General features: G+C 41.8%; 1 protein-coding gene across 1 annotated transcript; it reads left to right on the top strand.

Annotated features, from left to right (window-relative positions):
• nucks1a (nuclear casein kinase and cyclin-dependent kinase substrate 1a) lies at nt 1–24,415 on the top strand. Its single transcript, XM_055654955.1, has 8 exons — nt 1–377; nt 4,989–5,032; nt 11,708–11,813; nt 12,782–12,864; nt 16,751–16,894; nt 19,138–19,293; nt 20,778–20,933; nt 22,537–24,415. The coding sequence occupies exons 1-8, from the start codon at nt 361–363 to the stop codon at nt 22,770–22,772; spliced, it is 942 nt and encodes a 313-aa protein (XP_055510930.1). The 5' UTR covers nt 1–360; the 3' UTR covers nt 22,773–24,415.
• The last annotated feature ends 670 nt before the right edge of the window (nt 24,416–25,085 follow it).

The following is a 25,085-nucleotide window of genomic DNA, read 5'->3' as shown; positions in this document are numbered from 1 at the left end:
TCAGTCAAATTCACACATAACCTCCCCCCTCCTCCTCCCCCCCCAAACCAAACCCTTTCTTTTTTTTTTCCTGTCAGAAAACAGCCGCATTCGCCAACCGCCGCACGGAAGGAAAAAAAAAACGTGATTTTGTCCCCCCCTTCCCCTCTAGTTGGCGGCAGGAAAAGGCCGCGGAGTCGGGTTTGCGTGCGCTGGGGCCTGCGGCCTAGCTGGGTGTTTATTGTACAAATTAACCCCTGGGGGGGGGGGGGGGGGAAGAAATAAATAAACCCCTAAGTGGAGGAGGAGGAGGAGGGGGCAAAGGATCAGATTCATCTGGCGTTGTTCTCGGGAAAACGCTGTCCTTGCCGCCGAAGAGAGATGTCGAGGCCTGTCAGGTTGGTGGTGGCGGCGGAGGGAAGGGAGAGGAGAGGGAGGTGAGGGGAGAGGGAGGTGAGGAGGGGAGAGGGAGGTGTGGAGGGGCTGCTATTCCCCCACCCCACCCCAGAAGGCTTGCTTTCCCCCCCCCCCATCCCCACTATCTCCTACCCCGCTCACTCCCTCCCTCTACTCGACTCCCCCCCCCCCCCCCTCCTCCATTGCACCTCTTACTCCCTGGGCCCGCCATCTCCCCCCCCCCCGCATCTCAGTGCCCACTCCCCCCCCCCCCCCCCCCCCCCCCCCATCCTCATGCATCTATATCCCCTATTCCCCACCACTCCCCCTATTCCCTTCTTCCTTACCCCCTTACTATTCCCTCTAACTACCCCATCCCTCCATTGCACCTCTTACGATGCATCCACCTCTGGGCCCGCCATCTCCCCCCCCCCCCCCAGTGCCCACTCTCTCTTCTCTCTCCCCCCCCCCCCCCCCCCATATCCTCATACATCTATCTCCCCTAATTCCCCATCCCTACCACTCCCCCTATTCCCTTCTTCCTTACCCCCCCCCCCCCCTACTATTCCCTCTAACTCCCCCTCACAACCCCCTTTTCCTCACTAACCCCACTCCCCTCCACCTTGGTGTTCTTGGTCCTCCAAAATATACCAAATGGAAATGTTCCCTACCCATTTCCCCCCCCGCTCTCCACATTTCCCCCGAGGGCAGGGAAGCTCCCCCCTTGTGTCTCCCCCCCCCCCCCCCCTTGCCCTAATCGCGGGCATTTCCAGACTTTATTGTCGTTTCTGGCGTGTAATAATAATACTCAGCGCGATGTAAACCTAACCTTTATTTCCCTCCTCAATCCAACAACTGCGGATCCATGCATCTGCAATTCCTTGTGTATCACAGCTCATTGCTATTTGATGTCTCCAGCCCTGTGTGTGAGTGAACATCAGTTCATTTTAATCTAATTTCGCCCCCACATCCGATTCTGTACTTGTGCAAGATTCTGTTCTTGCCCATAATCTATGGTAACCAAAATTACTTTCAATTTTTGCGCTGTTTTAAGTGTACTTTTTCACTTCCAGTTTCATGTGTGCAGGGGTGTGTGTAATATGCAGTTGCGTGCACATGATCCGTATATACTTCTTGTAAGATTCAAGTGGGGCTTCTTTTTAACTCGAGCTGGGAGGGTTTTTTCCTTCCCCAGGCATTTTTTATTGAGCAAAGTCAGTATCTGTGTCTCCATTTTGAATTCTATCCTGTAAAAGACATGTGGTTTCTAGTAAGTTAGAGGGAATGGGCTCATGCTGTGAATGCATTCCAGATACTGTTCACAATCCTTTGTGAATAAGAAACTTTTGAAAGCCTAACAATTGTAATTACTAATGTAATTAGCAAAGAACAAAGTTGTTCTTTTGGCAGACTTTTGTCTTAATTAATGCACATGAAAGTTGTACCTGCAGCCTTGCTTTTGGCATTAAATGTTTTGATTGGAAGGTATGTTTGGGGAGGAAAACTATTGGTATCATAATTTCAATTGCATTCATTTTTCAGTTGATGGGTGCAGAATATTAACTTTATTTTGTGATTTCAAGAAGCTATTAAATGATATATATGGCAGTAATATTTTAATTTGGGGCAAGATACAGTGCCTTTCACAATGTTTGGGACAACCCATCATTTATTTATTTGCCTCTACTCCACAATTTGAGATTTGTAATAGAAAAAAAATCACATGTGGTTAAAGTGCACCTTGTCAGATTTTAATAAAGTCCTTTTTTTTTAACATTTTGGTTTCAACAAGTAGAAATTACAGCCGTGTTTATACATAGTCTCCCCATTTCAGGGCACCATAATGTTTGGGACACAGCAATGTCATGTAAATTAAAGTAGTCGTCATGTTTAGTATTTTGTTGCATATATTTTGCATGCAATAGCTGCTTGAAGTCTGCGATTCATGGACATCACCAGTTGCTGGGTTTAAGAGGGAACTGCAGATGCTGGAGAATCGAAGGTTACACAAAAAAGCTGGAGAAACTCAGCGGGTGCAGCAGCATCTATGGAGCGAAGGAAATAGGCAACGTTTCGGGCCAAAACCCTTCTTCAGAACCCTTCGCTCCATAGATGCTGCTGCACCCGCTGAGTTTCTCCAGCTTTTTTGTGTAACCTTCGATTCTCCAGCATCTGCAGTTCCCTCTTAAACACCAGTTGCTGGGTGTCTTCTCTGGTGATGCTCTGCCAGGCCTGTATTGCAGCTGTCTTTACCTTATGCTTGTTTTGGGGGCTAGTACCCTTCAGTTTTCTCTTCAGCCAATAAAAGGCATGCTCAATTGGGTTCAGATCAGGTGATTGACTTGGCCACTTAATAATTGACCATTTATTAACTTTCGGAAAAACTCCTTTGTTGCTTTAGCAGTATGTTTGGGATCATTGTCTTGCTGTAGAATTAACTGCCGGCCAATAAGTGTTGAGGCATTTGTTTGAACTTGAGCAGATAGGATGTGTGTGTCTATATACTTCAGATTTCATTATGCTACTACCATCAGCAGTTGTATCATCAATGAAGATAAGTGAGCCAGTACCTTCAGCAGCCATACATGCCCAGGCCATAACACCCCCCACCACCTTGTTTCACAGATGAGGTGGTATGCTTTGGATCTTTGGATTCCTTCACTCCTCCATACTTTGCTCTTGCCATATACTTTGCTTTGCTCTGATATGATAGGACTCTCCCGACGCCGGAGCAACATCACCCGGCGAGATGGTTTCTCAGTCTCATAATAGCCTCTTTGATTTTCATTGGCGCAACTTTTGGTCCTCATGTTGATAAACAGCAATAAAAGTTTCCAAAGGTGATGGAAAGACTGGAGGAAAGACTAGGTGCTGAGAGCTCTCTTGTACCTGCATTAAGGAGGCAATTAAACACAAACAACTGTGAAGCCATGTGTCCCAAACATTATGGTGCCCTGAAATTGGGGGACTATGTATAAACACAGCTGTAATTTCTACATGGTGAAACCAAAATGTATAAAAATGGCTTTTAATAAAATCTGACAATATGCACTTTAATCACATGTGATTTTTTTTCTATTACAAATCTCAAATTGTGGAGTACAGAGGCAAATAAATAAATGATTGATCTTTGTCCCAAACATTATAGAGGGCACTGTATATTGTGCCATGAAGCGTAATTCGTCAACTCTCCGGTTGCCCACTCCTCAGACACGTTGCCCTGCAACTGCAAGATATATAACACATGCCCCTAAACCTCCTCTAGCTTCCATCCTGGGACGCCAGCAGCCCTTCCGAATGAGACAGAAATTCCCGTGCATCTCCCAGTCTTCCAGCCTCATCTATTGCATTTGGTGCTCCTGGTGCAACATCTTTTACATTGGCGAGAAAAAGCGTAGGCTAGGCTGCTGTTTCACCATACACTTGCCGGAGCTCCCGGTTGCTGACCATTTTAATTCCCATTGTAATCTGTCTGTCCATGGCTGCCTCCATTGCCAGAGTGAAGTCATTGACAAACTGGAGAAACAACATATCATGTGCAGCTGGGTAACTTATAATGTAACAGCATGAATATTGAAGTAATACCTTCCCCTTCCTCTTCTCCATCCTAGTGTATGCACATTTATCCCCCCACCCTGGTGACCCTGCTCCTTCGCCTCGTAAATGCATCTCCCATCATATTTCCCTTTTACCCCCATCCCCTCTCTTTCTCCTCTCCCCGTCCCCTTCCATTTGAAATGTTAGTCTGGACTTTCCTCCAGAGATAGTTTTTTAAGGAAAACTCAAAGTGCTGGAGGAACTCGAGCGTCAGGCAGTGTCTGCAGAGAGAATAAACAGATGACATTTCAGAGTGGCTGGGCTTGTACACTATGGAATTTAGAAGGATGAGGGGATCTTATTGAAACATATAGGATTATTAAGAATTTGGACACGCTAGAGGCAGGACACTTGTTCTCGATGTTGGGGGAGTCCAGAACCAGGGGCCACAGTTTAAGAATAAGTGGTAAGCCATTTAGAACGGTGATGAGGAAACACTTTTTCACACAGAGAGTGGTGAGTCTGCCTCGGAGGGCGGTGGAGGCTGGTTCTCTGGATACTTTCAAGAGGGAGCTAGATAGGGCTCTTAAAGATAGCAGAGTCAGGGGATATGGTGTGATGCCAGGGTACTGATTGGGGATGATCAGCAGTGATCACATTGAATGGCGGTGCTGGCTGGAAGGGCCGAATGGCCTGCTCTTGCACCTTTTGTCTATTGTCTATAGCATCTGTATTTTCTTGTCACTTCATGTCAAATAGAATTGTTGACAGAAACAAGTTTTATTTTAACTGCAAGTTTCCATTTTGTTTACTCTGGGTTCTTCTCACCCCCAATACCAAATTCCACTTCTCTCACAGCACCCGACCTGTACCTCTGCAAATGTTATTCCAACAGGAAAGCCCAGGAAATAACAGAATGCTTGTAGTAATCTCTATTTACCTTTTTTATCTACTGATGATGTGGTTGTGACAGTTGTACAATTAAAGTGACCTTTTAAATCTTAAAATGTCTCTACAAATTTTACTATTTTTAATAGTAAGTGGGCTTTTAGTAACAAACGTATCTGTTTTCTCAGGAATAGGAAGGTCATTGACTACTCACAGTTTGAAGATTCTGATGGTATGTACTGTGCATGAAATCCAGGTAATTTTAAGTAGCTTGCCTTGTGTACTTAATGAATATCCACCACAAATGTCTTGAATATTGTCTTTTTCTTATGCCACATTCGGCTCAAACGGGTCATGCATTTTTCACGGTACATTTAACTTGACAAAATGTCCCAAGCTATTTCTGTCGTTATCAAACACATTTTGACACTCAACCGCATGAAGTTATTAGGACAGATGACCAGAAGTTGGTGATAAAAATTAGGCATTGGTGACTTTTAACATTTCACCTAACAGTCTAAATTGCCATTTTAATAAAATGGAATTTGATATTCTTCTATGAAATAGATGCATGTTGCGTCAATTTGTTTCAAATATATCTGCCGACACTGGCCTTAAAAGTTATTTGATATGATAGTCTGGACTTTCCTCTAGAGGTAGTTGTTTAAGGAAAACTCAGTGCTGGAGGAACTTGAGCATCAGGCAGTGTCTGCAGAGGGAATGAACAGATGACTTTTCAGAATGGGACCCATCAACAGCTTCTTGGTTCTCCTGTTGTTTTCGTAATGTTGAAGAAATTATAAGGAGAGGCCGAGAGGTGTTGGGAGGAGTCCTAGAAACATAGAAAATAGGTGCATGGGGTAGGCCATTTGGCCGTTCAATATGATCATGGCTGATCATCCAAAATCAGTGCCCCATTCGTGCTTTTTCCCCATATCCCCTTGATTCCATTAGCCCTGAGAGCTAAATCTAACTCTTGAAAACGTCCAGTGAATTGGCCTCCACAGCCTTCTGTGGCAGAGAATTCCACAGATTCACAACTCTTGGGTTTAACACATCGCAGTTTTAATTTGTTGGAGTTGCAGACATTGTCATTATTGTTGGAGAATTTTAAAATCAAGGTGCCTGTTTTAGAAATGCCGTGTTCTTGGAGTGTCACAGAGCTGGAGAGTGTTAGTAAGACACACTATGGATGTTTTTGAAGCCAAGCAGGCCGAATTTATATTGCATTAAAGGTAGACACAAAATGCTGGAGTAACTCAGTGGGTCAGGCAGCATCTCTGGAGTGAAGGAATGGGTGACGTTTCGGGTCGAGACACTTCCTCAGACAAATATTGCATTCATGCCCATCTCGGTCAGTAAGGGCAGTTGTGATAGGTGAGTAAGGCAGTGCAGGAAGGATACAGTCATCAGTCACAGTTATGATTGTTGGCTTCAGCGGCAAGTCAACTCAGAAGGGTTGTTCCAAAGATAGACACAAAGTACTGGAGTAACTCAGCAGGTCAGGCAACATCTTTGGAGGAAAAGGATAGATGATGTTTTGGGTTTGACGATGAAGGCATCTGAGAGTTGTAGACAATGCCATTGGTATGTTCATTATTTTATGCTTACTTGCCAATGAATGCAGGACGGGTAACATGATAAATAACCTCCAGGTAGGAGGAGGTGGTGGAGTGTTGGAATGTGTGTTCAGCTTGGAATATTTTGAAGGCCATGTTCATGAAGGTTGAGAGTGGTAACTTTCAAGGACAGGATTCATAAATAATTTCTTGGCAGTAGCTTTGAAACTGGGGCGATCCTTGATAAGTAATGGTGACACTTTCTGCGAACGTGTTTTCTGGAAATGGAAAGTAGAATCCGATCAGATGGTGTATCGTGGAACAGATGTTGCTCAATGGGTTTTATATCCCATTACCGTGGCTCTTCTCTCCTTGAAGCCCAAATGATGCAGAGAAACTCAGGGTGCTCTAATTTCCCTACAGCAAATAACAAGATGCTGGGAATAAAATCCACGATAATGTTGCATTGAGTGGCGTAGCTTCACGTTATGTAGTGAAGATACAGAGGCATTGATTGAATTTATTTAAAGGAATTCTATCGTTTGGGCATTGCAATTTAAAGGACAAGACGATGCCCGTCTATCCAGTATTTTTGCATTTGTTTTTAAGCCAAGCTCACCTGGTAGTAACCAAATAATTTCCATGGATCATTGGATCGAGCCTACAATTTTTATGATCTAGTAAGAAGTTAGTTTATTGTTGCCAACTTATGCACAGCACGTATCTGACGAGCAAATCAGTACTTGACAAATCCAACTAAAATCTTCATGTGAACAATTGTACGCATGCGTTCTTGCGCCCAAGACACCTGAAAGTATATGGTAGGATTCCTATTGTAATAACCCTGCAATCAGTTTTTATACAGCCTGGTCCTATAATCAATAATGAAATAAATTAATCAGACAAAGTTAACTTTATCCTGAAAGTCCTGAATTACCTCTGAGCAGTTTGTCAGTCATCTGTCCGATTAAAAGTGGTCCAGTTCGGTACAGATCCCCCGGCAAGGATTTCCTCATGAAACCCAACTCTGATTGTTTGGCCTTTAAAACTTAAAAGAGTAGGAGTAAACGGGTCCTTTACACAATGGCAGGCAGTGACTAGTGGGGTACCGCAAGGCTCAGTGCTGGGACCCCAGCTATTTACGATATATATTAATGATTTGGACGAGGGAATTGAATGCAACATCTCCAAATTTGCGGATGACACAAAGCTGGGGGGCTGTGTTAATTGTGTGGAGGATGCTAGGAGGCTGCAAGGTGACTTGAATAGGCTGGGTGAGTGGGCAAATGCATGGCAAATGCAGTATAATGTGGATAAATGTGAGGTTATCCACTTTGGTGGCAAAAATAGGAAAGTAGACTATTATCTGAATGGTGGCCGATTAGGAAAGGGGGAGATGCAACGAGACCTGGGTGTCATGGTACACCAGTCATTAAAAGTAGGCATGCAGGTGCAGCAGCAAGTGGAGAAGGCGAATGGTATGTTAGCATTCATAGCAAAAGGATTTGAGTATAGGAGCAGGGAGGTTCTACTGCAGTTGTACAGGGTCTTGGTGAGACCACACCTGGAGTATTGCGTACAGTTTTGGTCTCCTAATCTGAGGAAGGACATTCTTGCCATAGAGGGAGTACAGAGAAAGTTCACCAGAATGATTCTTGGGATGTCAGGACTTTCATATGAAGAAAGACTGGATAGACTTGGTTTGTACTCGCTGGAATTTAGAAGATTGAGAGGGGATCTTATAGAAACTTACAAAATTCTTAAGGGGTTGGACAGGCTAGATGCAGGAAGATTGTTCCCGATGTTGGGGAAGTCCAGAACAAGGGGTCACAGTTTAAGGTAAGGGGGAAATCTTTTAGGACCGAGATGAGGAAAACATTTTTCACACAGAGAGTAGTGAATCTCTGGAATTCTCTGCCACAGAAGGTAGTTGAGGCCAGTTCATTGGCTATATTTAAGAGGGAGTTAGATGTGGCCCTTGTGGCTAAAGGGATCAGGGGGTATGGAGAGAAGGCAGGTACAGGATACTGAGTTGGATGATCAGCCATGATCATATTGAATGGCAGTGCAAGCTCGAAGGGCCGAATGGCCTACTCCTGCACCTATTTTCTATGTTTCTAAATCCGAAAGAAATGCCTTGTTGACCAATTGAACCAGATCCTAGGCTAAACCAGCTTGAACACTTATCAATGGCCTACTCCTGCACCTATTTGCTATGAATACTTATCAATATTGGCAATTTTAAATAGCGTAACAAAATATAAAACAAAAGCATAGAAAAGACACAAAATGCTGGAGTAACTTAGTGGGTCAGCCAGCATTCGTGGAGAACATGGATTGGTGACTTTTTGTGTCAGGGCCCAGCACAATCAGTCCATAGAAGGTTCCCGGCCGGAAACATAATCTATCTATGTTCTCTACAGATGCTGCCTGGCCTGCTGATTTACTCCCAACATTTTGTGTCTAACCTTGTTAAACCAGCAAAACAAAAAAAGGTGCTGAAGTAACTCAGCGTGTCAGGTAGCATCTCTGGAGAACATGGAAGAAGGGTTCTGACCCGAAACATCGCCTATCCATGTTCTCCAAGGATACTGCCTGACCCGCTGAGTTAATCCAGCACTTTGTGTCATTATCTCTCTGCTGTCCATTGAAGTAATTGGAGTCACAGAACCTGCACCAAATCTAAGATGATGAAAACAATGTAGTTCAGACTGCACCGATGTCGACAGGCAATAGATTTGGCTGCAGCAATCAATCATGTTGAAGATTGGGTCTTCTGCTTTTGAAAGGAACAATTGTTTAATCATTATATAACAGCAGCTGCTGTGGATTGTACAAGTATAATACCCAGCAAATTGTTTTAAGTCTCCCAGAAAAGATCACAACACTGCGACGTCCCTAATTATGGTACTGAATTTTAAGATGAGATTGTGTGTTCGGGACATGGACTTTAATCCACCACCATCTAACAGAAATGAAAGTACCATCATGATGTCCACTGACATAATGTTGGAAATCATGTTGTGTCTATTGTTAATATAGCTTGTGTTTAATATTAGGCAGTCTGTTTATTTATAGGTTAATGGCACCATCCCATTCCTATATTCCCATGATTCAAAAATTTGTTGGGGTTTTCCATTGGAGAGGTAAAAATAAGGGAAGTGAAATGACTGATTCTTCAACAAATAATACTTAGAATTTACCATTTAGATGAACAGGCAATTTAATGCTTAGGGGCCCCTTTGACAGTGCATCCCTGCTTATGTACTACACAGAAGCATCAGAAAAAAGATTAAAAGTATAGAAATGTTAAGTATCTTTAACAATTAATGGGATCTTCACACCTTCAGAGGTATTATGTTTGTGTTTAATGGTAGACTTAAGAGTTGCTAGTTATGCAGAGGTATCATTATCAATTATTTAGGTACCTAGTCTGTGGAATTCTCTGCCTCAGAGGCAGGTTCTCTGGATGCTTTCAAGAGAGAGCTAGATAGGGCTCTTAAAAATAGCGGAGTCAGGGGATATGGGGAGAAGGCAGGAACGGGGTACTGATTCGGGATGTTCACATTGAATGGCGGTGCTGGCTCGAAGGGCTGAATGGCCTAGTCCTGCACCTATTGTCTGTTGTCTAGTGGGTATATTCAGGAGCCTCGTGCCCTTCATTATTTCGGTGTCCAATCCAGGAGCATTGTTTCAAGGAGGTTTATGGTGTTATGTAGATTAGAGAAATCCTGATTTCTGTTCTTTTTACTCTACATGATTGTTATTGTCTGATTTACTCCATTTTAATCAGAAATGTTGATAGAAATATAGACCACTGGAAAATCTGGACTGGTGTATTTATTCCTCGGGTTGCACATGTCAAAGTTCATGGGTTAAGTCCCTGGCTTTTACTGTGCTGAGTGATCTGTGGTCGCAACAGAGTTGTTTATCTCTGCAACTCTTGGCTTCCACACTTGAGAAGGTAAAAGTTGCCCAGGATCCTTTGATTCTATTACTATGCAACCTCTTCACAGAACATGCATTGAAAAGGAGTTTAATTCATGTTTGACATGCTCTTTTGGTTTGGCAGCTTGCCAATATTTAATTATCCTGATTCGTACATTGTGTGTTTACTTATTGAGATTATAAGGAGCTTTGCTGCTTGGTGAATCTTATCCCAGTTGAATCCAATGCCCTCAGTGGTAGGTGTGGGATATCTTACCAGATAGGATGTAATTGTTTATTCATTTTCAAACAATATTAGACAGCAGCTTCTTATATTGTAACACTGATCACACAGCATTAACTGTAAAGTGTTGTGGGAGCCTGGATTTTGTGAAAAGCACTTAGTGAACACTAGTCTGCTTTATTTTCACAAACGTCAAAAATATTCATTGGAAGTATCTTATGGCTTCACTAATTGTGGTTTAACTTAGTAATCTGTGTTGTTTACAGTACTGTGCTACTTTCAAATGTCCCTGTTGCCCACTTACATTGCCCTGGCAATTGATTGCATCTCTTCCCAGTTGGAGTTTTTTTTCTAATTCTAAAAAGTCACACAGCATGGAAACTGGCCCTTCGGTCCGTGCTGGTCATTAGACTCACAGTAATCCAACCCCCCCCCCCCCCCGTCACCAAGTCATCCCGAAGGATTTTTTTCACATCAATATATTATGGGCTTTTTTACTTGGGTAATTAACCTATTCAATGTCTTTGCGATGTGGAAGGAAACCAGAGCACCCAACTGAAACCCATGTGATCACGGCTTGTATGCAAGCTCCACAAACGGCATCTGAGGTCAGGATTGAACTCTGGTCACTGGGGCTGTGAGGCAGTAGCTTTGCTATCTCTGCCCTTGCTGGGTAATATTAATTTGCCTTCATTGGATGACTTATTTTTTTTCACTTTACCTATTTGTGTTAGCTCTTTTGTAGTTTCATAATTGGGTGTAAGCAGTGGGTTCTGTAAGACTGAGCTACCAACATTCACCTTTAGTACTTCCTACTCGATGTATTGACAGCACCAAGTATGTTTTGACATTGAAGGCGATTTATGGAAGAGTAACCCAGAAATGCAATTTTAAAAAAAGGACACAAATTATTATTGCAATCTTGATATTTTAATTATACGGTTTATTTTTGCATCCATGTTACCATTACTGTATTTAGTTTTTTGCAGAGGCATGTTTATAAAAATACTATGGTTTGGGGCTAATAGGGTCTGAATCTTGTTTGCCTTTCAATTGAAACTGTGGTTTGGATATTATCTTGTATTCCTCTTTCAGAATGGGGAAGTGAATCATGCTATTTCTGGTGTTTCTTGGGCTTTGGAAGAATAACAGTATTAACCTGGATTTCTGCTTGTAGATGAAGCCTATGGAAGAGATTCACCCCCTCCGGCTAAGAAAGCACGAGCATCTCCCAGGGAAGGAAAAAACAAACGAAAGTCTGCGAAAAATGCGCGAGACGAAAGGTAGCTTTTATGGGAACTCTTCATTTTCCTGGTTCTTTCTTCAAAAGCCTATCTTATGTTGATACATTTCTGATCCTTTTTGTTGGCGTAGGTGTATAAATGTGCTTTTAATTTCTCACTTCCAATTCATTTTGTGTACAGATAGTGGTTTGTGTTTGGGTTAAACATGCTGTTTGTACTCTGAAGCACACGTTTAAATTCAACTATGGATGCCAAAATGATAGAAATAGTTTCTAGAGGCAAAAGAACAAAGTGCTGGTTGAACTTAGTAGGTCAGGCAACATCTGTGGAGGAATCCACGGACTATGTTTTGACTTGGTAGGACAGATGCTGCTTGAGCCGCTGAGTTTATAGAATCATAGAGTGATACATTGTGGAAGCAGGCCCTTCGGCCCAACTTGCCCACACCAGCCAACATGTCCCACCTGCCAGCATTTGGTCCATATCCCTACAAACCTGACCTATCCATGTACCTGTCAAACTGCTTCTTAAATGTTAGGATTGTCCCTGCCTCAACTACCTCCTCTGGCAGCATGTTTCATACATCCAAAAGTTACCCCTCAGATTCCTATTAAATCTCTCCCCCTTCACCTTGAACCTATGTCCTCTGGTCCTCGGTTCGCCTACTCTGGACAAGAGACTCTGTGCATCTAATGCTTCACTAGTGCTTTGTTTTTTTACACACGATTCAGCAGTCTCTTGAATCCTGAAATGGTTTCTTGGCTGATTTGTTGTTAGTGAACCCTTGCCTACAAAAGAGACCACCCAGGTTATACAGACTAATTTAATGAGCAAGCAGCAATTAGACTTTGACAGTTTAAAACCCCATTCAGCACAGCTTCATTACCAGAACTGAAACTTGTTTCTCTGATGTGATGCATCATTGTCAAAGTTAGAATAAGTTATGGCACATTATATTTATGTAGTATAAGTTTTTGGATTGGCACGTGTTCTTATTTATTTGGCAGTGAGGAATCAGACGACAAGCTTTATGAGAAGGACCTGAAGGCTGCCATTGCATTGTCCAAGAAGGAGACATCCCATTCACCTGGTGGGTTTACATTAAACTGTATGGTACAGGTTAAAAGTCAGACCGAAGGAAGCAACCTAATGTAAGTGTAGGTGTCTGTCTCATTGCTCTGCATTTGTAGGTTTGGATTATTCCTGGCGGTAAATGTGCCACCTTTTTATGATTGACATAAATTCCTAGAGATGGGTCTTTTGGAGAGAGAATACATTTTTTGAATACACCAATATCTTGGCAGCTAATTGAGCTAAGGCAATGTGTCATTCCAAGCTAATCTTTTTTAAGTAAATAACTGGGGGCAAAAAAATATATGTGGGTCTTTTACATATGGCACATTTTTCAGTTTCCTGACTTACGTAGGAAACAAACTTTTAAAAATCAGAATAAACATTTTTCAACAAAGAACAAGCTGATTTGTAGTTAGAGAGATCTGAAATGACATGGCTCGCTGTGCTTGAAATTCAGGTTCACCTAAAACGTGTAGTCACTTGCTGCACTTATATTTAACATCTTTGGGGTACCTTGGTCCCTAGCAATATATTGTAATAGTTCTTTAATTTCATTACGTGACGCGAGAGCTACTGATGTGGAGCCTTGGCGAATAACTGCAGAGCATGTTATATGTAGATGATACATTCTATAGACAAATGGTGGAGTGCCAAGCAAACAAGCTGCCTTATTAGAGTCATATAGTGTGGAAACAGACCCTTCGACCCAATGCGCCCAGACTGACCAACATGCCCCACCTACACTAGTCCCACCTGACAGCGTTTGGCCCATATTCCTCTAAACTTATCCTATCCATATATATGTACAAATGTGTTTTAAACGTTGTGATGGTACCTACCTCAGCGACCTCCTCTGGCAGCTCGTTCCAAATACCCACCATCCTTTGTATTTATTAAAAAACGGTGCCCTTCAGGTTCTTATTAAATCTTTATTCCCTCATTTTAAACCTATAGTTCTTGATTTCCCCCACTCTGGGAAATAGAAAATTGATTTACCCTATCTATTCCTCTATTCTGGGTGGTGTGAACATATCATAATAATAATAATATCTTGTAACGAATAATATCTTGTAACATCAGTGCAACGAGATTTAGTATGCTGCTTCCAACCGATGTAAAAAGAAAATTAAATAAATAAACTGCGACGTGACCATCCGAGGGAGACAGTCCAGGTGGGATGGGGGGCACTCAGCAGGGTCGGTTCAGAACCGCTATAGCTCTGGGAATAAAGCTGTTTCTGAGTCTGGAGGTTCGGGCGGAGGTGGAGGTGACATTATTATTATTGTATCAGCATTTCTCCAGGCAAGTGGAAAGTATTCCATCATGTTCCAAACTTGTTCCTTTTGCCCGCTTTGAGGTTTCTAAAAATATGCCCCTTGTTCTTTGTTTCTCTACTAAGGAAATATCCTCCCATCATATACCTTGACAGGCTGCCTCAGAGTTTTTTGTTTCAGTATGATTACCTTTTCATCCTAACAAACTCAGGCTTATGCAATCTTTTCGCAATGAACCTTCGAAGTGTAAACAGTTATCTGTGTGCAGTCTAGTCAGAGACTGCAGGAAGACTGCCCTACTTTGACACAGAGACCACCTTTCCATTTGTCTCAGTGTTAACCTGTTCTTTCTTTATGTCAATGTTGTTTATATGTACAAGTACATCCAAATTAAGTGTAATAGGTTTCTATCTCTAAACGATATTCTGCTTTTCTATTTTGTTATCAAAATGGATAACTTCACATTTCTGGACATGATACTCCTCTCCCAAAATTTTGCCCGCTTAACCTGTCTATATCCTTTAAAAAAATTTGTGCTCACAACTTGCTTTCTCATTTATCCGTGTATTATCAGCAAAATACACTTGGTCTCGTCATCCAAGTCCTTAAATATAGATTGTAAATAGTTGCAGCTCAGCATTGATTCCTGTGGCAATGCCGTTGTTACAGCTTGTCAACCGGAAAGCTAACATTTATAGCAGCTGTTTTCTGTTAGTTTGTGTTTCAGTACAATTACCTTTCATCAATCCACTATCCATGTTAATGTATTTCCCCCAATGTCATAAGCTCTCAACCAGTGCAGCAATCTTTATGTGCTACTCTATTGAATTACTTTTGGAAATGTAAATACATTGGTTCTCCTTTATCCATTCCTAAAGACTGCTAATCATTTTATTAAAAAGTGATTTCCCATTCATCAGGCTAGTAAAATCTGCTTGTGTCATGATTAAATGTTCTTCAGCATTTCCCCAACAGTGCATTCCAGCTTTTCCTCACTGTTACCAGCCTGTTATCCTGCTTGCCTTCAATTGTTGAATCCGAGAGTAACTTCTGCAATTTTCCAAAACTATTAGGACTTCTGAAGAATCTTTTTCTAGTTTGTAATCAATACATCCGCTATCTTTGCAGCTTTTCGATTTAGATAATGATAGAAAAGGCCACCAGATTTACATGGCTTGTACATTAATTCAATTAATGTGTCCAATACTTCTCCAGTAACTACCTTTTGAACATTTTCCTTCTCTGCCGATATTGTTATTACTATGATGCTTTTACAGTGATGCTGTACAAAATATTTGTTCATATCTCTGCCAGTTCATTGTTTCCCTGTCTCATTCTACAATATTTACCAAAGCTACTGCTTCCCTTGGATCCCTCTATCTGCCTTGCTCATAGACCCTGGCCCTTTTCAGAGCTACAGTGTGTAACCCCACAGAAAATGTTTTGCTTTCCTTAGTGCATAGCCCTGTTTGAAGCAGTAGCCCTGCCTCGTCAATTGTGAGCCGATACTTCTCTAACTGTAGACAGTTGCTACAACTGCAGCTTAGAACGGTGTGATAATTTGAAATTAGTTGGTGATTTGTTTCAGTTGGCTATTGATAATTTTTAGTTGCGAATTAGTCTAGTCAATATCGTTTCAAGGTATAAAGTGGAGGAGGAGAAAAAGTGCCAGACAATTACGTTCCTGCCTTGCTATGATGTCCTATTTCGTCCCTCCTGATTTTCAAAATTTAGCAGTTGTGGTCAATGATACTCGTTAAATTTAAATCTTTGGAGGGTAGGGGAGGCTTTTAGCTGCAAACATGACCCCCCCCCCCCCCCCCCCCCTCCCCAAAATCCTGAGTTTATACTTTACAATAGTAGCACGGTTGAATTCAGCTCTGTTTTAGCCAAAGTTCTTGTACCTAAATGTAATTCCAAGTTGTGTACTCTGTAGAAAGGGAATATCATATGTGTTTACGCTTTCGCTTGCAAGAACAAGGGAATTTTAAATATTAAAAGGCCACACTAGGGCCAACAGAAAAAGCTTCCTATGACCGCAGTCACACTTTTTCAGTCTAATTTTTCGCCTTTTTGCAGGCGTATGCACTACTTAAATTTCCTAGGTGATTGTGCATGCATGTCCTGCTTTTGTTTTACCATGCATGCTTCTTATGCATCCTATGCACTCTAGAGCGATTTAACGTGCGTTCTGATAGTTTGGGAGACTAATATATGGTGCAGAGTTGCAAGATTTAATTTTCTCTCCCTTTGTGATTCCAGGACTGCAAGATGGGGAAGAGGCCAAAGTGGATGTGGGCCTGGGGTAGTAGAGATAGAATGATACAGATGTTGGATATTTGGTCAAGATTATTGATTACAGCCGAATTAGTCACAGGGCTTGCTGTTAATGGCTTTTTTAACCTTAGTTTCGAGAGAGGAGTTATATACAACAGGGCTGAATGAAGTCTCTTAATCTTAGTTCTTTTCATCTTCTCAGAGAAATTGTGAATACCATTGATTTGTGTTTCATTTGTCAATGCAGCTGAGACATTCTCTAGGTTTTGTCACTAAATTACCTGGTGTATTTGTCAAAATAGTAATTGGTCCAGTTTGCCTTTGTAAGAATTTTCTTCAATTTGCTTTCAGATGAGGACATGGGGAGTGAAGAAGATCGGGATCACGGCGACAGTGATTATGAAGCTTCAAAGAAAAAGGGCAAAAAAGGAAAAAGGGTTAAAGCAGATAAGAAAGAGAAAAGGACACTCAAAAAACCCAGGAAATCAGCTGAAGGTATGTTTTATCCTGTGCTTTTAGATGAGGAGGATACTGGTGCTTGGTGCTCCCATGGAGTAAGGAATACTGGATATGATTATAACTCTTGCAGTAAAACAGAAATTATATGCACTATCAGACCTGCAAATGACCCACAAGAGGCCTGCAAATGAGAACTAGATCTCAGCCCTTCGAACCTGGCAACACAGTTTCAAACAGGAAGTCTTAAGTATGACCTCCGAGGCCATCAAAAAGGCTGAAAGGGACTTGCTGTAAATTGGAGAGTGAGATGGACATTCAGCAACTGTGACGGGGCTTGCACCCATTTACTTCCTAAAAGATGAATCAAGTGGCAGATCTAGCGTCAGCGAGACGTCACTCCCAGATGAGCTCAATGCGTTCTACTCAAACTTGGGAAGGGAGATCACTGATGTGCCCTCTCGGTACCCCATAGGCATTGTAATCTCAGACGCTGAGGCCAACGGAGAAGATTCTTTGTGAGGATGAACCCTAAGTGTGCCTGGATCTGATGGTGTACCTGGTCGTGTTCTCTCAACAAACACGGACCAACTGGGTGGAGTTTTTACAAACACCTGGAAAATGAACTACATCTTGGCATATAACGCCATCATCCTTTTCAAAGTTGTTACCAAGCTCGGCAAACTGGGTCTCTGCACATCTCTTTTCAACTGGATGCTTGACTTTCCAAATAACAAGCCACATCCCAACCAGTGTGCCAGAGGAAATAATTTGCCTTGGCTGTGAAGCACCAATGAGGACCTTTTCAGATTCAGATTCAGATTCAGATTCAATTTTAATTGTCATTGTCAGTGTACAGTACAGAGACAACGAAATGCATTTAGCATCTCCCTTGAAGAGCGACATAGCAAACAATTTGAAAAAAAAAAAAAAAAAAAGTGTCCGGGGGGGGGGGGGGGGGGGGGGGGGGGGGGGGGGGGGGGGGGGGGGGGGGGGGGGGGGTGGGGGGGGGGGGGGGTGGGGGGGGGGGTGGCAGTCACCGAGGTACGTTGTTGAGTAGAGTGACAGCCGCCGGAAAGAGGCTGTTCCTCGACCTGCTGGTTCGGCAACGGAGAGACCTGTAGCGCCTCCCGGATGGTAGGAGGGTAAACAGTCCATGGTTGGGGTGAGAGCAGTCCCTGGCGATGCTGAGCGCCCTCCGCAGATAGCGCTTGCTTTGGACAGACTCAATGGAGGGGAGCGTGGAACCGGTGATGCGTTGGGCAATTTTCACCACCCTCTGCAATGCCTTCCGGTCGGAGACAGAGCAGTTGCCATACCATACTGTGATGCAGTTGGTAAGGATGCTCTCGATGGTGCAGCGGTAGAAGTTCACCAGGATCTGAGGAGACAGATGGACCTTCTTCAGTCTCCTCGGGAAGAAGAGACGCTGATGAGCCTTCTTGATCAGAGTAGAGGTATTGTGGGTCCAAGAGAGGTCATCGGAGATGTTGACTCCCAGGAACCTGAAGCTAGAAACACGTTCCACCTCCGTCCCGTTAATGTGGATGGGGGTATGCGTGCCGCCTCTGGACTTCCTGAAGTCTACAATGAGCTCCTTGGTCTTTTCTCCTAAAGAATGATAATTAAGGTGATATGCAATGCTGCCATTTATTTCCTGCAAAGTTTGGTATCTTGGAAGAACATTGGTAAGGATAGTGGCATTCCAATGTTAGCATTTGGAGAAATGTAAGGTGTTCATTTTATCTTGCATAAAATGAACATGTCTACATCACTGCAAACCTGTTTAAGAAACATTTAGACGGGTCAGTGGATAAGGTAGATTTAGAGGGATATGGCCCTAAAGCAGGCAGGTAGAATGAGTGTAGATGGGGCATATTGGTCAGCGTGTGCAGGCTGGGCCGAAGGGCCTATTTTCATGCTGCATGACTGTATGCCTGTCTAACTTCGTATGAAAAATCCTATTACTGTAGACCTCTAAGTTGACGCAGTATCAATTCCGATTGTGTAAGAAGAACCTGCAGATGCTGGTTTAAACCGGAGATAGACACAAAAAGCTGGAGTAACAGGCAGCATCTCTGGAGAGAAGGAATGGGTGACGTTTTGGGTCGAGACCCTTGAATTGGTATACATTTTCTATGCCTTGCACCATCTTTTATGGTCTTGATTTCAACATCACAACTTCATAAAGGTGCAAGCCTTTGTTGCTGGTATTTGTCACGTCTTCCAGTGGCATGAATTTGTGATCCTAAATTTTAATCCTGCCTACTTGCATCTTTCAGCAGGCGACGATGAGAGTGAAGATGAAAAAGGCCAGAAAGATGGTCGTCAGAAAAGGCAAGCTGCGTCCAAAGCTGCAAGCAAACAGAGAGAAATCCTGTTGGATGATGGTGGAAGCGAAGAGGAACATGAAGATGATGAAGAGGCTGTTCAGGAAAGTGAGTGATTTAATTTGTGCAGCCTAAAATTATGTTAAGAATAATAAAAGATTGTGGTTTTAGTCCTGATTGAAGCATATACAGTGCCCTCTATAATGTTTGGGATATAGACCCATAATTTATTTATTTGCCTCTGCACTCCACAATTTGAGATTTGTAAACTTCAGTGCCCGATGGGTGGAAGTAGAATGCATTACTTTCTGTTGATACCTGTTCCTTAATGGCTTGTGATACTTATCATAACATGTGATATGTTTTTCCGGTCTGCGTGAGTCAATTGAATTTGGGCGGCTGCTTGCTGTACATCAGATGTACTAAGTTAATTTGCTGGTTTAATTAAAAAGATGTAACATCTACTTAATTGCTATTGAGGGAGTGCAGTGTAGGTTCACAAGGTTAATTCCCGAGATGGCGGGACTGTCATATGCTGATAGAATGGAGCGGCTGTGCTTGTATACTCTGGAATTTAGAAGGATGAGGGGATATCTTATTGAAACATAAGATTATTAAGGGTTTGGGCACGCTAGAGGCAGGAAACATGTTCCCGATGTTGGGGGAGTCCAGAACCAGGGGGCCACAGTTTAAGAATAAGGAGTAAGCCTTTTAGAACAGAGATGAGGCAACACTTTTTCTCACAGAGAGTTGTGAGTCTGTGGAATTCTCTGCCTCAGAGGGCGGTGGAGGCCAGTTCTCTGGATGCTTTCAAGAGAGAGTTAGATAGAGCTCTTGAAGATAGCAGAGTCAAGTGATATGCGGAGATGGCAGGAACGGGGTACTGATTGTAGATGATCAGCCATGATCGAAGGGCCAAATGACCTCCTCCTGCACCTGTTGTCTATTAACTGAGGTTTGAATTAAGAGTTATTCAATGATACTTCATTGTCGCATGTACCTAGGTACAGTGAAAGTCTTTGTTTTGCATACAATGCACAAAGTACACAGGTCTTAAATACCTAGTAATTTTAATTGTTTTTTTACGACCATATGGTATTCGTATCAGTTTTCTATCTGCAGATGTTAAATAAACTTTCACATGGTGAGCTGAGGTTAGATGAGTTTTATTTAAAACTTGGTGCGTGTCACTAGAATACATGTAGAGTAATTTCATTTTGGCTACTGTGTATTGGATGAGTAAAGGACAAAGGATCATAGCTAATCCTTTAAAATTGATATAGCTTTATTGCTGAACGTTGTAAATGGTCATGTATGGCCTCCTTCATGTTGCTTAGTAGGTCAGTCAGTTTCGTGGCTTATCCTGGTGGCCTTTGAATTTGTAGACTATTTCTTGACCAGAATTGTCACTGTTTTGCCACCATGTAATGTGGTGTGCACCATTTGTGTTAGCGTCGTCAAGGAGCCCCAAATGGTTATTAATTCCCAAAAAACAATACAGATCCAAAAAATTCTTAATAGTGCTTGATCAGATCGAAATTAAAATAAATGATTGTATGGCTGAAATTCACAGTTGTACAATGTTATTGCAGAAGGGGATTCTGGAAGCGATGCCGACTTCTATGTGGAGGAGGATGATGACAGCGACTATGAGAGTTCTTTGAAGAAAAGCAAAAAAGGAAGGAAAACTAAAACGGTACCTGAGAAAAAGGAAAAGAAGACACCTAAGCCGAGACTCAGCGCTACAGGTAAGCTGATCACGGAAAAGCTAAATGAAAAGGTTGTCTCGTGTTTCCTTAAACTGAAGTAAAGACAGACATATGATCGGGTAGTTCAGAATCAGTGGGTCCAAAGGAGAAGGCTAGATACTTGGTTTGTGAAGTTGGGTTCATAAGATGTGGAGGTAAACTTAAGTTTTCATTCCTTATAAGTGTGTTGGTATGTCTTGGGGCCTGAGCAAAAGTCAAAGGATGATTGTATCTCAACTGTATCTGCAACCAAGAAAAATGACGGGCCTTTTTCATTGTTATTTTAGCCTCAGCATTTTGAAAAGTTCTCATGTTTTAACTACTCCATGATTGACAAACAACTTTCTGAAAGAGTGGGGACTTTTTTTTCTTCCACCTTGGCTGAGAGTTGAAGGAAATGAGCAGGATTAGTGTAACGGTTTCACAACATAGAATTGGCTATAACGCGAATGATGAATTATGGAACAATATTTACACTACAGTAAGGGGCAACAAGTTTTTTTTTTTTTGCTACCAGTTAGCTGAGCATTTAATTGTTTTAGTTTAAAGATGCAGTGCGGAAGCAGGCCTTTTGGTCCACCGAGTCGGTGTTGAGCAGCAATCCCTGTTACACTACGCTGCACTCCCTGTTGCTATTGAGGGAGTGCAGCGTGGGTTTACAAGGTTAATTCCCAGGATGACGGGACTGTCGTATGCTTAGAGAATGGAGCGGTTGGGCTTGTATACTCTGGAGTTTAGAAGGATGAGAGAGGATCTTATTGAAACATATAAGATTATTAAAGGTTGGCAGTCTTTTCCATAAACACACAGGGACCTAAAACACCCTTTGTCAATGGTGCCTTATTTAGTGAAATAAATTAGTGTTAATGAGAGGGGATCTCATTGAAACATATAAGATTATTAAGGGTTTGGACACACTAGAAGTAGGAAACATGTTCCCGATGTTGGGGGAGTCCAGAACCAGGGGTCACAGTTTAAGAATAAGGGGTAAGCCATTTAGAACGGAGCCGAGGAAACACTTTTTCTCACAGAGAGTTGTGAGTCTGTGGAATTCTCTGCCTCAGAGGGCAGTGGAGGCCGGTTCTCTGGATGCTTTCAAGAGAGAGCTAGATAGGGCTCTTAAAGATAGCGGAGTCAGGGGATATGGGGAGAAGGCAGGAACGGGGTACTGATTGGGGATGATCAGCATTGATCACATTGAATGGTGGTGCTGGCTGAAGGGCTGAATGGCCTACTCCTGCACCTATTGTCTATTATCGCACACTACCGTCAATTTACAAGTTTTACCAAAGCCAATAACCTACAAACCTGTCCATCTTTGGAGTGTGGGAAGAAACCGGAGCACTCGGTGAGTCACAGGGAGAAAGTACAAACTCCATGCAGACAGCACCCGTAGTCGGATCAAACCTGTCCCCAGCACTGTTAAGACAGCAGCTCTACCACTGCACCACTATACTGCCCCTTGTTGTATCAAAGTTATTCTTGTACTAATAATCTGTCAATCTTAAGTGTGTATTGAATTATTTTGAATATAAATGATTTGTGTTGCATTAGCGAACGTGCTTAATGACTGAATTGTGCCTCTTTTTAAATTATTTCTAAGTCACCCCTGCAACCCCCAGTCCGGTAAAAGGCAAAGGAAAAGGACGGGTTGCTGCCACAAAGGCATCACCACCTTCTAAGGGGCAACCACCTGAAAGTCCTGCTAAAGAATCAAAGAAGGAGAAGAGCCCTCCACCAGAAACAAACGAGGAAGAAGAGCCAGAAGATGATGAGGAGGAGGAAGAGGAAGAAGATGAGGAGGAGGAAGAGGAGGAAGTTAATTCTGGGGATGACTGAACAATACAAGGGGATATTTTTTATATAAGTAGACTTAGAATACAACTTCACTGACAGCTTGGTTCACAAGGTTTAGACACGGGACTTGTGTGTGTGTGTGTGCGCTGTTTTTAAAAGGCTGTGTCCCTTTTTGTATCCTGCAGTTTGTAACAAAATCAAATTTTAAATTTGGCTTGCTATTTTATAGGAGTTGCTTTGATCTTTTCAAAATTAGAATCTGCAGTCGGTAGAAACTGCCCGTGTTTTTGGCAAATTACTTTGACTGTTCAATGACAATTTCAAATGAAAAGTCGTACCAAGCTACAAAAATATTTTAACAACAGCGGGAACACCCTGCTTATGTTCAGGCAAACCTCTCTGCTTGTTTGATCTCTGCCTTCCAAGAAGTTAACACAACTTCCCAATTATAGCATCTAATTGGGTACAAAAAAAAGGATGAAATGGATGAAACTTGTTTATTTTATAAAACATGACACTCAATTCATGTTGTCAGCAAAATGGTATAAATTTCCTCGTTCTCTTGTTGCGTTGCCCATTGAATAAATCATTCCTGTGGATTCCGTTGTTTGAAAGGTCTGATAACAAACAACAAGATCAAAGGCTCCTGTAAATATATAACATTAGCTTAACTATCTCAACCTTGTAAAATTTAAATGCTGTAAATACAAATAGCGAAATGAACAACAAATTATAAATGTAGCTTCACTAAAAGCAGGTGTAGTTTTTGCACATGGCTTCAATGAAATGTGATAACAGACCAAATGAAAGTGTCTGTGGCATCTTAAGGACCGGCATCTGTCATGAGCAGCGATGCTGACTGATTGCCCTCCGTACCTCAGTATATTACCCAAGGAATTTTCTAAAATTCATCTCAAATATTTTAGTCATTTGTAGCCAGTTATCTCGTGATTTGAATACTCTTCTTGAACCGAACCATCCATTTAAATTGAAAATGTGAACCGCATGGCATTTTTCCAGCATAACTAAAGATCAAATGATAACATGTAACCCCCAGTCAGCTGCTACAGTCTCATTTGAGATGTGTAAATTTGCAAGGAAAATTAATGTACAATTTTAATAAAAAATAAAAATACGGTTAGTTTCAGCCAATACTTGTTTTTAAACTACTGGGATCTAAAAGGGCTCGGTGTTCTGCAGTTCAAATCTAGCCGGTTCACAAAAAGGAAATCCTCCAGTGCAGCTGATGATTGGATTTAAAATATTATGGTCAAGTTGCTCAAGTAAATGAGTGATGGTGTGGGTTGCGATAATCCTGTAACACTACTACACGGTTCTCATTGCTACTTTTACCGTAAACACTTAGGTGTTTAATATTGAAAGGGGGGGAGAAACGGCTATGCACCACCAACAATCACTTAGTCATCAGGTCTGATCTTGTGAACTGAATTGTTTTTGTTTTTTTGCAGATTGAAACATTTAAAAATGAATGTGATCGAATCCTGAAAAAACTGCGCATTTGTTTGTCTTTATCAGCATTTTGTCAAAGCAGCCATATCTTTGTAAGTTACAGAAAGAAAAACTTGTACAGCCAATTCTTAATGTTGACATTCAATTCAAGTGGGCTTTCAATTTCTTTTGTTTTTATTTTCGCTACAGAACATTAAATGTCTGCTGATGTAAAATGGTTTCTTTGCTCAATTATTTTGAAGGCTGTGTTAAAAAAAAAAAAAAGATTTAATTAGGTAGGAAAGGAGATTTTTTTTTTTTAATGGGTCATTAGTATAGTACACTTATAACTTTGAGAGTAGCTTAGAATTCTTGGCCTGTGCTGAGGTCTGTTTAAAAAAAAAACATTATAGTTGTATTTCAAGATTTGTATCCTGGAATATTTTGGGTGTTTGTGTTTTCTGTTCTGTAATAGGTTGAAAAATATTGATAGTCTTCTCATATACCCCAGTTGCATTCCACATTTCCAGTCAATTAAAAATTAAAATAAGGATCATGTCCTATGATGTGCAAAGTATATTAGATCCCCCCCCCCCCCAACACCAATTTTTTTTTTTTTAACTTAAAAAAAACACAATCTACTCTAGTATATCGTAATAGTAAGCTAGATTTTTTTTTTTGTCCAAACTTTTAAAGTTTTTAAGATAGCGATTGTATTTGGGTGAATACAATATTGCACCATCCAATAGACTGAAGTCATCTGCACTCGTAAGGTTTTGATCAGGTGTTTCTAACAATAGAGTTTGGGTTAGAAAATGGTTGCATCTTGGTAAAAGTAGTTATGAAGAGCCCCATATTGCTGCCTTATCTATTGATGAATATGTTTTCGAACTTTACCTGGAGTAT

Source organism: Leucoraja erinacea, chromosome 24 (genome assembly GCF_028641065.1).
Source record: "Leucoraja erinacea ecotype New England chromosome 24, Leri_hhj_1, whole genome shotgun sequence".
Taxonomy (NCBI): domain Eukaryota; kingdom Metazoa; phylum Chordata; class Chondrichthyes; order Rajiformes; family Rajidae; genus Leucoraja; species Leucoraja erinaceus.
This window is presented reverse-complemented; position numbering and strand designations above follow the sequence as displayed.